This window comes from Orycteropus afer, unplaced genomic scaffold, assembly GCF_000298275.1.
Source record: "Orycteropus afer afer isolate SDZICR_OR568_19922 unplaced genomic scaffold, OryAfe1.0 scaffold00169, whole genome shotgun sequence".
Classification (NCBI taxonomy): Eukaryota; Metazoa; Chordata; class Mammalia; order Tubulidentata; family Orycteropodidae; genus Orycteropus; species Orycteropus afer.
This window is the reverse complement of record NW_006921756.1, coordinates 1,885,219-1,902,568: the sequence shown is the minus strand read 5'-3', so window position 1 is coordinate 1,902,568 and position 17,350 is coordinate 1,885,219. Positions and strand designations below refer to the sequence as shown.

Here is a 17,350-nt window from a genome sequence, read left to right as displayed (position 1 = left end):
TAGTGATACTGCCTCAGAAACCCAAGGAGGGATGGCTATGAGTTGGGACCCACTCGATGGCACATAAGAACAACATGGCAAAAGGGACTGTGGCTATGATTAAATTAAGAATCTCGAGATGAAAGATTATCCTGGATTATCCCAGTGGGCCCAATGTAATCACAAAGGTCCTTATAAGAGGTAGACAGTAGAGTTAAAGAGATACAAGGATGGAAGCAGAAGTCAGAAAGGAGAGAATTGTTGAATTGGCAAATGTTTTGTTATGTATATTTTCTACAATTAAAAAAAGAAAGAAAGAAAAGGAGAGAAGATGCTATGTTGCTAGCTTTCAAGATAGAGGAAGGGGTCCTGAACCGAGGAATGCAAGTGGCTTCTCCAAGCTGGAAAAGACAAGGTAATAGATTCTCCTCCACAGCTTCCATAAAAAATGCAGGCCTGCATTTGATTTTAGCCATGAAAGTGATTTCGGACTTTTGACCTCTAGAACTGTAAGATAATAAATTCATGTTGTTTTAAGTCACTAAGTTTATGGTAATTTGTTATAGCAGCAACAGAAGCATGATATATAGTAGGGATGGGGGTGGGGATAGGTAATTAGTAAAGATTTTCTGCAATCCTGGGCAATGAGACTGACCTAGTTTGTTTTAGGTATCTGGTGCTGCTGTAACTGAGTACAAGTGGATGTCTCTAACAAACAAATTTATTTTCTCACAGTTTAAACAACGAAAAAAAAAAAACCACTGCCATCAAGTCTGTTCAACTCAGTGACCCCTCCTTGGGTTTCCAAGGCAGTATCTCTATGGAAGTAGATTGCCTAATCTTCCTTCCAAGGAGTGAGTGGCTGGTGGGTTTGAACCGCCAGCCTTCTGATTATCAGTCCAATGCTGTAGGCACTATGCTACCAGAGCTCCCTCCTCACAGTTTAGAAGGCTGGAAGTTTGAATTTTAAAGCACCAGCTCTAGGGGAAGGCTTTCTCTCTGTTGGCTCTGGAGGAAGGTCCTTGTCTCCTTTCAACATCTGTGGGAACAGTGTTCCTTGGTGAGCTACATAAGTCTTGACATCGATATTCCCCTGGGTTTAGGAGGTTCTCAGTGTAGTGACCTTGGGTCCAATGGGTGTCCTCAGCTCCTGGCTTTTTTCTTGGTGGTAGTTAGGTTTGTGTCTCTCAGCTCAATGTCACTCTCCTTTTATCTCTTGTAAGATAACAGCTGATACAGACCACACCCCAGGGAAACTCCCCTTCTATCCATCACATCATGACTGTGACCTGAGTAAAAGTGTTGCTGTCCCACCCAAAACCTTCCCATTAACATAAACATAACCTAATGCTCTTAACATAACCCAATCCTGCCTCATGTTGTTGTTGTTATGTGCCGAGTCGGACCCTCTTTGGGTTTCCGAGGCAGTATCACTACAGAAGTAGGATTGCCCAACCTTCATTCCTTCTGAGGAATGGCTGGTGGATTTGAACCACCAGCCTTATGGTTAGCAGTCAAAGTTCCTTAAGCACCATGCTACCAGAGCTCCCGCATAAACACATCCAAAAAACCAAACTCACTGCCATCAAGTTGATTACAACTCCTAGAGATCCCCATTGGGTTTCTGAGACTATAAATCTTTATGGAAGTAGATCGCCCCATCTTCCTTCCACAGAGTGGCTGATAGGTTTGAACCATAGACCTTCTAGTTAGCAGCCTAATGCCTTATCCACTATACTACCAGAGCTCCTTCATAAACACAGAGAGGTCAGGATTTATAATACATCACAAAATGGAGGCTAACCACCCAAATACTGGGAATCACAGCCTAGCTAAGTTGACATATATTTGGGGCGCCAAATTTAATCCATGAGAAGTTAATATTCCAGATCATTTATTACCTATATGACCTTGAGCAAATTATTGAACCTTTCTGAATCTCAGCAACAATGCACTGTTAACAACTGTTAACACCGTTCATATACTGTCCACAGGTTTGCTGAGAATAGGTTAATGTTTTAATTTGTAAAATCAATTTTTTAAATATCACATCTCTGTGAGTTTTCACACACTCATTCATTCCTCCATTCATTGCACAGGTATCACTGCACATCCAGCACATGTCTGGCACCCATGCCTGGCACCATGCATAGAGTGAGCTTGCAGTCCTCCACAGCTGGCATTTCTCACCTAAACTGCTGCTGAGCTCCCAGTTTGTCCAGTGCCCAACCTCACCACCCCCATCCTAAACGCAGGCCCTTACACTTGCCCACTTACATGGTCTTACGTCTTCTTGATGGATCCAGCCCAGCCAACACTATCCCTCACCCTCCTACATACAGTTTCTGCAGCTGCTATGAGCAGTCTCATCTTTGGCCTTACCCTGAACCCTGACAAAATCCTTCCCTTAGGAAGGCAGGATGTTCCCTTTGATCAGACTTTCAACACCCCTTTTTCATCTTATTCTCTCTTGTCTCTCAGCATCTCTCTCCCTTTTCCTACCTTCTCCTTCCAGCTCCCAAACAGTTCCTCCCTCTGATCTAAGAAAAGTTATGCTAACAGGAGAGCTCAGCTTTAGCCAGCCAGTCCAGAAGCAGGTAGGAAGGACCAAGGACTCACGCTCACTGGTTTTCTCTGATACTGAAATGGAGGCTAAGGGATTAAGACAGAATACCCAGACCTCCCTGGAATACCTAGGCAGCCCAGGTCACCCACCTCTCCAGAGCAACACCCTCATCCAATTGACATGTCACCCTTGACCTATGGAGCTACCCAACTCCAGTGGATCCATCTGGATTTCCTAAACTGAGCCCCCAGCCTTCAGTCTACCCTCCAGGTCTCCTTGGCAATAGAAATGCTGAGTCTGTCCTCACTATGTCTGGATCTATTAGCCTGTCCCTCTTCAGGAAAAATGGTTGGTCCAAGATCAATTCTCCTTGCCTGTCTGCTGTCCAGAACAGTGTATCATTTACCCGGTCCAGGCCCAGGATTCTTTTTCTTCAGAGCCTAAAGCTACCTCTCTAGAGTGGGATGACAACCTGAACAATTAAGTGAGAAAATTTAAGTCCCTTTGTAGTGTGTTGGGGGAAGTTTGGCTAAGGGGATGGAGCTGTGGCTAAGCAGGCAGAAGATCTGGGTTCTCTAACCACAGATTTATAACAGATAACTCTGAGTAAGTTTCTGCCCTGTCTGGGCACTGAGAAGGCTAGTCTACTGGAAGACTATGTTTGACTTGGAGGTTCTACTCCCATATCTCTTCTGGAGCCAGGGATTCCTTTGAGGGGCGCTGGTAGCAGTTCAAACCCACCAGCAGCTCTGCAGGAGAAAATAACCTTGCAAATTGCCTCCATAAAGATTACAGCCTAGGAAACCCTACAGGGTAGTTCTACCCCATCCTATAACTGAAAAAAAAAAAACCAAACTCACTGCCATCGAGTCAATTCCCACTCACAGCAACCCCCAATAGGCCTCCAAGGCTATAAATATTTCCTATAACCAAACCAAACCAAATGCACTGCCGTCAAGTTGGATCTGACTCACAGCAACCCCTCCTTGGGTTTCTGAGGTGGTATCACTACGAAAGTAGATTGCCCAACCTTCTTTCCGAGGATTGGCTGGTGGGTTTGAAGTGCCAGCCTTCTTGCTAACAGTCAAATGCCTTAGGTACCATGCCACTAGAGCTCCTAAATATTTCCCATAGGGTCACTATAAATTGTAATCAACTCGATGGCACATGTCCCTGGCAATGGTGCGTAATGACCATAAGAGGGCAGGCATCTTCTTCAGCTTAGTTGTTAAATGAACTAGTGTATCTCAAAAAGGAATATTGAGGTATCCAAGTGGAAGAACAGACTGCAAACTGGCAAGAGGAGGGATTGAAACAGGGTATTCAAATTTCCAGCCTAAAGGAAGGTCAGGAGCCCCAGAACCAGGAAGGGTGATAAAGAGAGGGCTAGTGGGCAGCAGAGGAGAGACTGAGACTATACTTGGGAGATCTTTATCACTTTGAGAGGAGTGGGGTGGGGTCTTTCGGGGAGGCCATGACTGATAATATTGCCTCAGAAATTCTGGAGTAGGGCTTAAAAAAAAACTTTGGGGGTTTAGGGAAGGTGATCAACTTGGCTTCCCTTCCTTCCCCAGCATAGAACGAAAAGTGCAGAAACTGCAGGAGTTATTACAGAATTTGGGGAAGACTCTTCCACCTCAGAGCCCCAAGGGCAGTGAATAGCTATGCATCATTTTCTCTCCCAGTAATTTAGTTTCAAGGCCCAGGAAAAACAGTCACCACCAAATGGGTCAATTATCTGAAGTTCAAAGAGTTAATTTTCAATAATTCATTCTGATAACAGCCATAGACCTTGTCTCCCCCTATACCCTGGGCTTGTCCCTTCCCTGAGCCCCAGGTTGGCAGCTTCCCTGAATTCCTTCTTTGGTGTAATTCACTAGAGCCCTGGGACCTATGCCCAGAGCCAGTCCTCTGCTCCCTTCTTTAGGTCCCAGGAGACTAGGGCTTACTCTAAGGGAGGAAATAGGCCTTTCCCTCACTCCCTGCCCCCTCCTGGGATGTGGGCCCAGGGACCAAAGAACTTCTGTCTTTTCCTGCCACGCCCCCATTGTTGCCCAGACAAGGGGATTCCTTGTGTCTCAGCCTCCACCAGGCATCATTGTGACCAAATGGTGGAAGGCAAGGGGCTGAGTAGGGGAAGGAGAATCACAAGGTCAGAGAAGAAAACATCTCCCTTCATCCAAAATTCTGATATACTCCCCCAGTCCAGAGACTTCAAGCCTCTAGATCCTTCTGGCTCCCAGTAGCAATGGAGAAAAATGGCTGAGGGCTTATCTGCATATAAAAGGCCTGAGGTCTGAAGAGGAAACTGAGAAGGTGTGGTGATACAAAGGCTGAATCTCCTGGCAGGCAGATTTGGAGCCAGGACACAAGAATGGGGGCAACCCTGGGCTTGGGTAAGACAGGGAACTGTGGCAGGGGTGGGCCAAATAGACTTTATTGAAAGGACTAAGTAGAGGTCCCTGCCAACTTCCCTCCCTAAAAGCTCAGAGACAGACATACAGGCACCAAAGATAGGGATGTAGCCACAGAGGAAAGGAGATCCTCTAGGATAAAATGAGAACCCCTGTTCAAGAAGTAAGAACCGTTCTGAAAACAAGTACAAACATCTGGCAGAAAATGAGAACATTTCCTGCCAGAAATAGTAATGTGTTCCCACTCACAAGAAGTAATGGTATGGACAATAAATGGTATAGTATCACTTAGCAGCAAGGGTTCAGTCACCTCTTTACTGATCTATCACCAACTGAGGACTGGTACAGAGGAAGTGTTAATCCCTCCTGGCAGGAAATGACATCATTCAACAGACAGGAAGAGTGGTTCTACTCACTCTAAAGGCTTGTGGGAGGGCCAATTCATGGAGGGTTGGCCTTGAATGTCCTTGTCTTTCCTTCACCCTCCCCCTTGGCCAGGAGTGGGGTCAATGGACCTAGACTTTGGGTGAGGTAACCAGACCTGTCTCTACCAGGGATCTCCTAGGGGTTCTAAATCCCTCAAATCTTTATCTAGTGGGTAGATGAGGATATCATCACACCAGAAGTCACAGGCCAAGGCTCTAGAGTCAATGTCTCTATGGAAATAGCTGTAGGGACCCAATAATTGAGGAATAAAGGCCAGAGACTTCCCAGAAACCAAAGGGATGGTGAAGCCAGATTTCCATGGTAACCATAGAGTGCTGATTTCAATGCAGGCTCTTCATAGTCCCAGATTGAGAGAGAGTTTTAAGGGAGATGAGGGAGTAGAGATAAGAGAAGCCACAGGAAACATTTACAAGAAGGTCACATCATCCTGGCATTGCCCCCAGTACCAGTGGGCTTCGAAGCCCAGCTTGGCAGCCTCGTCCTCTGGTGGCTCAGACAGTATACCTTGGAGCCCTTCCCCTGGAGATTTCCACCCAGCCCTCAATCCCCCTAACCTGGTGGCTGTCACCTCCACCTCAGTCCTGGCTCTCTCCCCACTGGGAACAACCCTTGCCCAGTCCATCTCAAGTGGGGGAGCCCTAGGGTGGCCCTGTTCATCCAGCTCGTTGGGGGCCACTGTGTCCAGGAAGCTGCCGATGGAGACACTGTCCAGGTGGTCAGTGGAGCCAGTGTCTGGCAGGCTGTCCCAGCTGCCCCGTCTTGAACGGCCTGGGCTCCCGCCTGTCAGGCTATATTGGCTACTGGTGAGGCTGCTGCAGTGGCTGGTCAACGTCCCTCGCTCCTCCAACAGCCAGCGCACTCCCTCAATGCCCTCATTCAAGGTCACCAGCTGCTGCAGGATCTTCACGTCGATAGCTCGCAGGTAAGCCTGGGGAAGTGGGAGAAAAGATCAGCCTTGGTTCTAGGACATGGGTTTCCCTAATATTGCCAGAGGCCCCCACCTTGTGGCCCATCTATCTATGCTTCTCTTTGAAGAAGCTTAGAAATAGAGTGATTTGGACTATGGACTTTTTTTTTTTTTTTTTTTTCAATTGTGCTTTGGGTGAAAATTTATAGACCAAATTCACTTTCCATACAGCAGTTCACATACACTTTGTCTCATGACATTGACCACAATTTACCACAATGCAACAACTCCCTTCCGACTTCCTCCCCATAGTTACCTCTTCCCTATGTCCATCCATCCCTCCATGCACTCCTGCCCTCTGAGCTGTCTCCCTGTGCATAAACAGCCCTTCTTTCTCCCATGATTGTTCTCTCCAAGGAGTGTATCTACCTCAGGTAAATGTTCAGCTCATATGCCTGCCTTTTGTTTGGCTAAGAAGCCACAAGTGTGGGTTCAATTCCAGACCTGAAGGGCAGCTAGGGGCCATAGTCTCAGTGGTTCCACCAGGACTGTGAACTTTTTAGAAGCAGAGACTGCTGTTAAAATTCCAGCTCTACATATGACTGTGGACAACTTTCTTCTTTGAGCTTCAGTTTTCTTGTTTGTAAAACAGAGCTAAATCACTCATCTTAGAGAGTGGCTATGAAGGTGTTTTTTTTTTTTTTTGTTTTGTTTTTTGTTTTTTAATTGTAACGAGGTGAAAGTTTATAGAGCAAATTCATTTTCCATACCACAGTTCCTACACACTTTGTTTCATGACATTGATTGCAATCCTCATAATATAACAGCTCTCTTCCCACTTCTTCCCTGTGGTTACCTTTTTCCTATGTCCTCCTTTCCTAAGTATTCCTGTCTTGTGAGCTGTCTCCCTGTACAAACACTGCTCTTCTGATCTCCCATGGTTGATTGTTCTAAGGACTGTACTTACCTGGTGTAAATGTTCACCTTATATGCCTGTTTATTGTTTGGCTGGAAGCCATGAAAGTAAGTTCAATTCCAAGCCATCTAGTGGCCATAGTCTCAAGGGTTTTACCAGTCTCTATCTGACCAGTAAGCCTGATCTTTTTCATGATTTTGAGTTTTGTTCCACATTTTTCTCCTACTCTATCCAGGATCTCCTACTTTGATCCCATTCCAAGTCATTGACAGTGGTAGCCAGGCACTATCTAGTTCCTCTGGTCTCAGGGTCATGTAGGCTGAGGTTCTCATGGTCCACTAGTCCCTTGAATGAATTGTTTGCATGCATCTTTGATTTTCTTCATTCATATTTACTCTGCTGAGGAGACACCAATTGTTGCATCTTAGAGGGCCACTCTAAAACTTTTAAGACCCCAGTCACTACTCACCAAAGTAGGACGTAGAACAATGTTTTTGTGTAGTATGTTATGCCAATTGAGCTTGAAGTCCCTGTGACCATGGTCTCAAGCCCATGGGCCCAGTAACTCACTTCATTAGGGTATTTGGCTGCAGTTAAGAAGTTAAGGTGGCTATGAAGTTTTGAGGCATATTGCCTGCCACAGAGTAAAGTCTCAATAAAGGTATTAAAACTGGTTCCTCTGAGCTTCGAACTTCATATTTAGGGTTTTAATACTGAACCAGGGATCTAGATTTACCAGTAAGACAATTAGCCAAGCAAAGCTGATATGGGCCCAGGTGTTAATTGGGAAGTAACCTAGATCAAAAGGAGGCAGGAGCTGGGGAAACAAGAGGGAGGTGACCTGGGTCCCCAGCCCCTTCAGGGTGTTAGTAACAGGTGTTAAGGAAGGAAAGGCTGGGCATAACTTAGGAGGATCAGAATCCCTCTGGCTGGGTACTCAGGGTTCTCTTTCCCACATTTGACAGAAAGTCTGTCTGTACTGGGAGTAAGTCTGATTTACTGAGTAATCTCTAGGGTTCTGTACAACTAACATTCACTGAGTTACCTTCCCCAAGCACAAGTCTGAACTTGTCCCTTCTCTGCTCAAGAGGCTCTATAGCTTTTTCACTGCTCTTGGAGAATAAAATTGAAACACTTCAGCAGCTGGCATTCAAAAGCCTATCATAATACAGCTCTCGCCCATCTCTCTAGCTTTACCTCTAATATATATCCCAGTGCATCCAAGGTCCTGCCACACATCACTTTTTTTTTTTTTTAATTGTGATTTGGGTTAAAGTTTACAGAGCAAATTCACTTTCCGTACAGAAGCTAACATACACTCTGTCTCATGACATTGACTACAATTTCCCACAATGCAACAGCTCCCCTCCCACTTCCTCCCCATAGTTACCTCTTCCCTGTGTCCTTCCCTCCCATACACTCCTGCCCCGAGCTGTCTCCCTGTGCATACACAGCCTTTCTATTATTCCCCCAGGATTGTTATCTCCAAGAAGTTTATCTATCTAGTGTAAATGTGGAAGCCACAGGTGTGGGTTCAATTCCAGACCTGAAGGGCAGCTAGGTGCCATAGTCTCAGGGGTTCCACAAGGCTCTATCAGACCAGCAAAGCTGGTCCCCCCCTTTTCTTTTTTTTCCAAATGATTTTGAGTTTTGTTCCACATTGTTCTCCCTCTCTACCCAGGATCTCCTACATAGATCCCCCTGAGAGTGGTTGACAGTGGTAACCGGGCACCATCTAGTTCTTCTGGTCTCATAGTCATATAGGCTGTGGATCGCATGGTGTACCAGTTGCTAGGACTAATTGTTTCCATGAATCTTTGGTTTTATTCATTCTTCTTTGCTCTGTATGAGGAGAGACCCATCGTTGCATCTACATGGCTGCTTGCAAGCTTTTAAAATCCCAGTCGCTACTCACCAAAGTAGGAGGTTGAACAATGTTTTGTGTAGTATGTTATGCCAATTGAGCTTGATGTCCCCTGTGACTATGGTCCTGAGCCCACAGGTTCAACTACTCGGTCCCTCTGGGTAGCTGGCTGTGACCAAGAAGGGACTACAACCTTGTCCTTTGTCAGCTCCACTATACACCTAGGAATTCAGATCATACAAATACACTTATAGGACCATTGTCTGCCAACCCTATACATGGTCTTGGGTATACTCCCTGCTTCATAGACATACCTAATAGTTCAGTCTGTCCACACATTTATCTACCCGTATACCCATGATTGCCTTCACTGACAACGCAATACTGTATGTGCAAAAGGGTTCATCTTTGTTGTCTGTACCTCCCATGTACTTGTCTATGTCTTCTTCTTCCTCAATGCCACCATGTTGATCACTCACATTTGGTACATTGTTCTTCTCTTCACCCAAATCAATACTTATCTCTACCTATCTAACAGTGTTCCCTCCCCTCCCTCCCCTTCCACCACTTTGTTGGTAACCAACAAAGAAAATTTCCTTCCATATCTAAAACTTTCTTTGAGTTTTACAATAATGGACTAATACAATATTTGTCCTTCTGTGGCCACGCATCATTTTTAAATTGTTTTAATTTTAACTGAAGTAACAGATGAACCTAGATTAAAAAGGCAAACAGTTCTACAAGGTTTATTATGAAAAATTAACAGTTCCTCCATCCTAGTCCTAAATTCCACTTCCCAGAAACAACTATTTCAATTTTGCAGCTGTTTCTCTTGGTGTTTACCTCCTAACCTCTAAATAACTTGTTTATATCGCTACTTCCTGATTTTTCAGTTTGGGGAGTTTTCTATTAACTTCCCTTACTACAAAAGGTTAGGATTTAACCCTTTTGTCACATTCTGAACTCTCTTGCCACACAAATACCCTGCCTACTTTCCTATCCTCCCAATATATGCAACAAAATTAATTATTCAATATTCACTTTATTACGATTTCAGGATGCTATTCACAGCTAAGTCATGGAGCTTACTATGATTGCTTTTCTTGCTACTACTTTTTGTTTGCCTTAGGTTTTTATTATTATTTTTATTTATTTATTTATTTTAGTTTGCTATATACTTATCAGTAACTAATTACTATAAAAACCAAAAATAAGCTCATTGCTGTCGAGTCAATTCTGCCTCATAGTGATCTAGTGTCACAGAGTAGAACTGCTCCATTGAGTTTCCAAAGCTATAAATCTTTATGGAAGCAGATTGCTACATCTTTCTTCCACACAGAGTGACTGGTGGGTTTAAACCTTTTGGTTAGCAACCAAGTGCTTAACCAGTGCACTACGAGGGCTCCTAATCCCCAAAATCTTCCTCAGTTGTCTAAGTTTCTGTCTCAATGCTTTCAAACTCATTCAAAGTCATCTACCATCTTCTTAGAGACATCTCCTTGGTAGCCTTCTGATTTGCTCTAATTTGTCCCTCTGCACAGCTGTCCTCTGGGGATCTCTCTTCACCATCACCTTGGGGATTCCCGCTGCCTCTCTCCTAAGTTGTATGCATTTCCCAGATCTCCTGACTTCTTCTTTCTTAATTTACTTCTTTAGTAGCTTCCTGAGAAAGTCTGTATGGGGGTACATTTGTTAAGGTCTTGCATGTTTAAAAATATTATTCTATCCTCACACTGTTGATAGTTTGGCTGGGTTAAGAATTCTAGGTTGAAAATAATTTTTTTCTCAGAATTGAAGATATTGTTCCATTGTCTTCTAATTTCCAATGTTACACTTTTTAAAGTTTGATGTCATTCTTGATCCTTTGTATGTGAGTATTTTTCCTCTCTTTCTAGACATTTTTAGGTTCTTCCTTTATTCTTAGTGCTCTAAAATTTCATAGTATTTTGCCATGGTGTTGGTCTATTTTCATCCATTTAGTTGCCTACTTGATAGACCCTTTTAAGCTATAAAATCATGCCCTTCAGTTCTGGAGGATTTTCTTTGATGATTATTTTTCCTATAATACTTTTTTGTTCTTTCTGGAAACCTGACTATTTGAATCAAGGGATTCTCGGACAGATCCTCTTTTATTTGTTTCTTTTTTTTTGTCTTCCACCTCTTTCTACATTTTCTCTAGTTTCTGAATAATTTCAATGTGGTCAAACTTTCTATTGAGTTTTTCATGTTTTTATTTCAAGAGTTGTTTCTAGTTCTCTGAATGTTTCCTTTTAAAAAAAAAAAAACCTTCTGGTTTGTTCATGACTACAATATTATCTCTTATCTCTTTTGACACAGTGGCTGCCATGGGCTCAAGTATAGCAGGGATTGATCATGGAGCTGGCACAGGATTGGGCAGTGTTTCGTTCTGCTGTGCATGGGGTCGCTATGAGTCGGAGACGACTCGACGGCACCTAACAACAACAACATCTCTTTAAGAATATGATTGATGATTTTTGTAAGTTCTCATCACCCTATATTATCTCTATGTCATTCAGGTTGCTTTATTCTGTTTGTTTAGATCTATATTTTTCATGTTAGAGGAGCTCATCAGATGTCTTATAATCTTCAGCCGTCTGCTACCTTCAGAATAGGGATCTAAAAAGATGACTGGAAACTGTGAGCTTCACTACAAGGAGATCTGGCTTGGTTGTTTGATTGGGTAAGGAATAAGTATCTTTTATTTTTTCTCTTGCACTCATCATATTCCACAGAGAAGAATCTTGTACCCTCCACTATGTTGTTGTTGTTATGTGCTGTCGAGTCGGACCCGACTCATAATTGTAGTGACCCCTCCTTGGGTTTCTGAGGCATTATCACTACGGAAATAGATTGCCCCATCTTCCTTCCGAGGAGTGGCTGGTGGGTTTGAACCGCCAGCCTCCTGGTTAGCAGTCAAGTGCCTTAGGCACTATGCTACCAGAGCCCCCACCATCCACTATGGAAGAAATAATATAAGTAATGCTGCCAAAATTCTGAGAGCTAAGTAGGGGAGAAGGCTAGGAGAGGTGTTTTGTATATTTAGTAGATTTTTGTTTAATTTAAGGTATGATTCTTAAACAGACTTTCAACCAACTGCTTTATTTTCAGTTCCACTCTCATCCCTAGTTTTAGAAATACCTGGTACTTCCAATTCCTAAAGCCATTGAAGAATTACGTAGCGCAAATTGCTTTTCAATTTTCCCCACTGCTGGTTTGGGATTCAGCTGTTTTTTTTTTTTTTGGGGGGGGGGATCTACTAAGTTAGTTACCATTCTTCCTTCTGCTTTTCAACTTCCAAAATTTTATTCTTATCATCTGCTCTCCTGTTCTCATTGTCATCATGGCATCACATCTTTTTAAATAATTATTTATTATTTTAAAAATTATTGTTTACTTGCTTTTTGGTGAAGTTTCAGGAAAGAATGGAGGTGAATGCATACATTCAATCTGACATCTTGAACTGGAATTTCCACTGACTTTATTCATTCTTCAAGGCCCAGTTCAAATGGTACCTCCTGCAGGAAGTCCTCCTTGACCTTCTTTAAAATAGAGTTAATCCATTCAGTCATGGAATAGATGTTTATTAAGGGTTTCCTATAGCTTGGCAAGGAGCTCTGGTAGCACAGTGGCTAAAGCACTTGACTGCTAACCAGAAGGCTGGCTGGCGGTTCAAACCCACCAGCCACTCCTCGGAAGGAAGGTTGGGCAATCCTACTTCCGTAGTGATACTGCCTCAGAAACCCAAGGAGGGGTCGCTATGAGTCGGGGTCGACTCGACGGCACATAACAACAACAACAACAACAACATAGCTTGGCAGGAGCTCTGGCGGTATAGTGCCTAAGACATTTGACTGCTAACCAGAAGGCTGGTGGTTCAAATCCACCAGCCACTCCTCAGAAGGAAAATTGGGCAATCTACTTTCATAGTGACAGTGCCTTGGAAACCCAAGGAGGGGTCGCTGAGTTGCATCCAACTCAACAGCAATGAGTTTTATGAGTATAAGCTTGGCATTACATTAAATAATGCCTTTAGAGGAGGGTACACAGCCTAGTGGGTAATGTAAGACAATGAAGCAAGCACTCAAAATTTTGTGTGACAACTACTAGGGGAAACAAATGCCACAAAGAGGGCTATGGGAACCTATAAGTCTATAACCCAAACAGATAAGGTCAGATAAGAGACATGAGCTGAGACTTGGAGGTTAAGCAGGACTTAGGGAAAAAATGTAGAAAGAGGCATTTCAACTAGAGGAAACACCATGTGCTCCTCTCCAAGTCAAAGTGAACTTTCCAGAGCACAAAACCAACCACCCCACTCTTTCGGGAGGCCTTCTTTGGGGTCCAAGAGGACTTACCCATCCTGCACTAGAGTTGTTAGCTTGTCTCTCTCCCTCGCTAACTCAGAATGTGTAAGCTCCCTGAGGGAAGGTCCTGCCCAATTCATTTTTGGTGCTAAACCTAGGGTTTGGTAGGTCTGACACAGGGATTCACTGCTTGACAGCACTATTCCCCAGAAGAGATGAAAGCAAGGCTTTCTTACCAGAAAAAGAAACACACTCATTCATACTATTTCTTTGGAAATAGAGAAAGGAATACACAGTTTAAGAGAAATGTAGCCTCAGAGGCCACCCCAAAGAATCCTGATTCTTTTTCCAGGGGGGTTCAGGTTCCTCCCCTGAATTACTCTACTACCCCTCCCCTTCTACATGTACAGATCAGACTCTCTGCCCAGCCCTGGGATAATGGAGTATGGCTACCTCATTGCTCCATCCAAATCAGGCTCCAGGGTAAAAATCTGGAGATTCCACTCCCAGCATCCTGGTTGTGGAATGTGATTCTCAGATACTTGTTACTAGAAAGGTCTTTAGAGATCATCTAGTTCCAACATCCCACCCAATCCCCAGAGGCAGAAAAAGTGAGGCTAGAAGAGAGACAGGGGCCTACTTAAGATCACAGAGTAATTCAGAAGCAGAGCCAGGTCTTGAAGCCCTTCTGGCCTAATGCTTTTTCTCAAGCTACTCTGTGAAGGGTGGATTGTCATAGAAAAAGTTCCTTGAATGGGAGGTCCACTGTTTCTCCTTCCATCTATCCTAGCCTTTGGTTGCTTCTATTAACCTTTGAGTACAGGAAGGAGGCAGTAGGGAAGAGGCAGAGCTGACCACAGCCTCACAGGGAGGCCTGCCACTCCCTGCAAAGACAGTTGGGAAGGGGATAGATAGCTGAAGAGCCATCCTTTAAGGATTTAGAACAATCTTACCACCAGTGGCTGCAAGGGAAACCCCCCTGCCCCACTCCTTGTCCTCAGTTGGCCCAAGCCAGTGGTCAGGGCAGAGTGCATGAAGGGATCAATTAGGAGGGAGAAAGGAATGGGGTAGGGATCGTGGGTGTATATGAGGAGCCACTCCTTGTTTTGCTGCCCAAAAGAGTTCCTCCCTCCAGCCTCAGGCCAGGCAATGTCAAGAATTCAGAGACAAATCAGAAGTTAAATTTACCCCCTTTAAAGTTCACAGAAGGCTGGTGGTTCAAACCCACTAGCCACCTCGGAAGGAAGGTTGAGCAATCTACTTCCATGGTGATACTGCCTCGGAAACCCAAGGAGGGGTCGCTATGAGTCGGGGCTGACTCGAGGGCACATAACAACAACAAAGTTCACAGACAGCAGACAGCACTCTCCACCAAAGACAGAAAAGAGTGAGAGCCAGAGAGACTAGGCATGGCTCCTCCACTGACCACTTGTGTGAGCTCAGACAAGCCCCTTAACACCTCCAAGCAAGTTTCCCTATCTGTGTGATAGGAAAAATGATAACTACTTTTCTCACTTCAGTGACATAATGTCTTTAAAGTGCCTGACACAAAGCAGGTCTCAATGGTTAAGATGCAGTCAGACCACCTGGGTTCAAATCCTGACTCTGCTGTTTACTTTTTGTATGACCTTGGGCAGTTAACTTGCTCTGGTGGCATAGCAGATAAGGCATTTGGCTGCTAACCAGAGGTCAGCAATTCAAACTCACCAGCTGCTCCACAGAAGGAAGATGGAGCAATCTACTTCTGTAAAGATTTACCACCTCAGAAACCCAATGGGGGTTGGAACAGACTCGATGGCAGTGAGTTTGGTTTTTTTGGTTTGGGTAGTTTCTTAACCTCTTTGTGCCTCAGTTTCTTCGTCTATAAAATATCACTTACATAATGGGTTGTAAGAGAATATCTCGTAAAGTGCTGTATGATTCTTGACACTTGCACTCAGTAAAAGTTAGCTTTTTTTGTACTGTACCTTGGGGGAGGAGACTTGAGTCTGAGGTGAGGAAACAGACACTGATGGTGCTCCTATTCTGTGTCTGCTCTGGTTCTAGGAACTTTCAGATACAAGTGGAGGTGAGGGAACGTGGAGATATTGGGGTAAAACCAACACACCACCTCTCACCATCACCCCCCAGTGAGCACAGTTACAGCCCTGCTCTGGAGCATTTGTTGTTCATCTCAACCTTCAAGGCCAAGTGCACACTTAGCATTCAAGTTCCCCTAGGGAGCCTTCTCTGACTGCTCCGCCCACAAGATTCTCCTCCCAGCCTCTCCAGGCGGAAAGTAAGAACTCTAACTGGTCCGAGAGCCCTGTAATCTTCTCCCCCCATACCTCACAGCACAGCCTGGCACAGAGCTGGGCACACAGTGGGGCTCCAGGAAGACATTAGCTGACACACTCACTGTGGGCTCCTGGTTCTGGGCCAAAGAGGGGCTGGCAATTCCTCAAGTCCCTAGAACTGGCTGCAAAGTGATGGCAGGTGCAAATCCCAAGTACCCTGGGGAGCCTGTAGGGAGCGGTGCGGGGAGCAAGCAGCTGCCCTTTTGGCTCTGAATCTAGACCAGCAGCACCAGGGATGGGGGAGGGTGCCTGTTCCTCCTCTTCCCCAAGGAGATCCAGACAAATCCAAATGTCCAGTGCACCTTGGAGGAGGAGACTTGAGTCTGAGGTGAGGAAACAGACACTGATGGTGCTCCTACTCTGTCTGCTCTGGTTCTAGGAACTTTCAGATACAAGTGGGGGTGAGGGAATGTGGAGACATTGGGGTAAGGGAGGCAGAATGTTTTTAGTGCTTCTGGTCCAGGCAGTTTTCAGTAGACATGCCCCTCACCAAACTCTTCCATGCTGAATCCTGTCCTGAATATTGGAGCCTGAGCTGAACCAAATCCTTTCCCAGTCCTCAAAAATCTCCGTTTGGAGATGAAGAAAAAACGGGAAGTATAAACTATAAAGGGGAGTGGGGTAGGAACAGGTGGTCCCTGCATGGATTATTACTTCGTTTCACAGTGGCTTCCCAACCCTCTTTTGCCCACTCCCATTTATTTGGCAGGGTAACTTCCTAAAGCCTGTACCTAGCACCCCAAGTCCTCAGGACCCACCAAATACCCCACTTACCCTTGGGGACGATCAATGTATATCACTCTACCTCCACTCCAGGTTTTATAGATAGACTTGGGTGGGATCCGGAGGGGTAGGCGAGGAGTTTTAACTCCCTCCTTTTTCCAGCCCAACTCTGGGGGCATCAGTCCGTTCGGCCCTATGCTGGGAACTCCGACCCCCGGGCCCGTGGAGCGACACTCACCAGCTCCATCCTCAGCGCCACGATCTTGTCCGCCAGGCCATGGCCTGTGCTAGGTGCCCCAGGGAGCAGCAGGGCGCCAGCGGTCCCTGGCTCCCACTCGCCTCGAAGCCCGCGGAGCAGCCCTTCAGGGGTCTTCCTCCCCACCTTGCCCTCCACGTCTCTCAGGTCGGGCGTCTGGGACTCCGCGGATCCCTCCATGCGGATCCAAGCCTGAGAAGTGCTGGGGACCGAACTCAGGGGTCTCGTTCCCGGGGGTCCTCCTATCTCCGCCGCTGATGCGGAGCGGAACGGGTGGGTCCCCGCCCGCGCGGCGCGGGGGGAGAAGGGTACCGTAACACTCAGAAAAGCAGCGCACAGCCATACATGTATTCGAATGCTGCGCACACAACCTCTGGCCCAGGAATGCGTGTGGCTGGGCGAATACGTACTGGATTTGTACCTAAAGCACCTAGGAAAACTTCAAATCTTCTCTCCACTCTGCCACGGAACCCAGCCAGGCACACATCAGGCGCTCAATAAATGAGTGCTGAACGAAGGCTAAGCATCTTAGTCACTCAGGGATGTGGAATGTTAAAGAACAGTAGAGTACCAGAGGGCTGCACAGGATTTTGGAAACCTTCCTGGAGCAGAAGACT

At 45.4% G+C, this 17,350-nt stretch overlaps 1 protein-coding gene across 1 annotated transcript; it reads right to left on the bottom strand.

Annotated features, from left to right (window-relative positions):
* Positions 1-5,812: 5,812 nt before the first annotated feature.
* LURAP1 (leucine rich adaptor protein 1) lies at positions 5,813-16,913 on the bottom strand. The gene is made up of 2 exons (XM_007946685.1): positions 16,716-16,913; positions 5,813-6,334 (listed from the first exon to the last, which is right to left on the bottom strand). The coding sequence occupies exons 1-2, from the start codon at positions 16,911-16,913 to the stop codon at positions 5,813-5,815; spliced, it is 720 nt and encodes a 239-aa protein (XP_007944876.1).
* Positions 16,914-17,350: the final 437 nt, after the last annotated feature.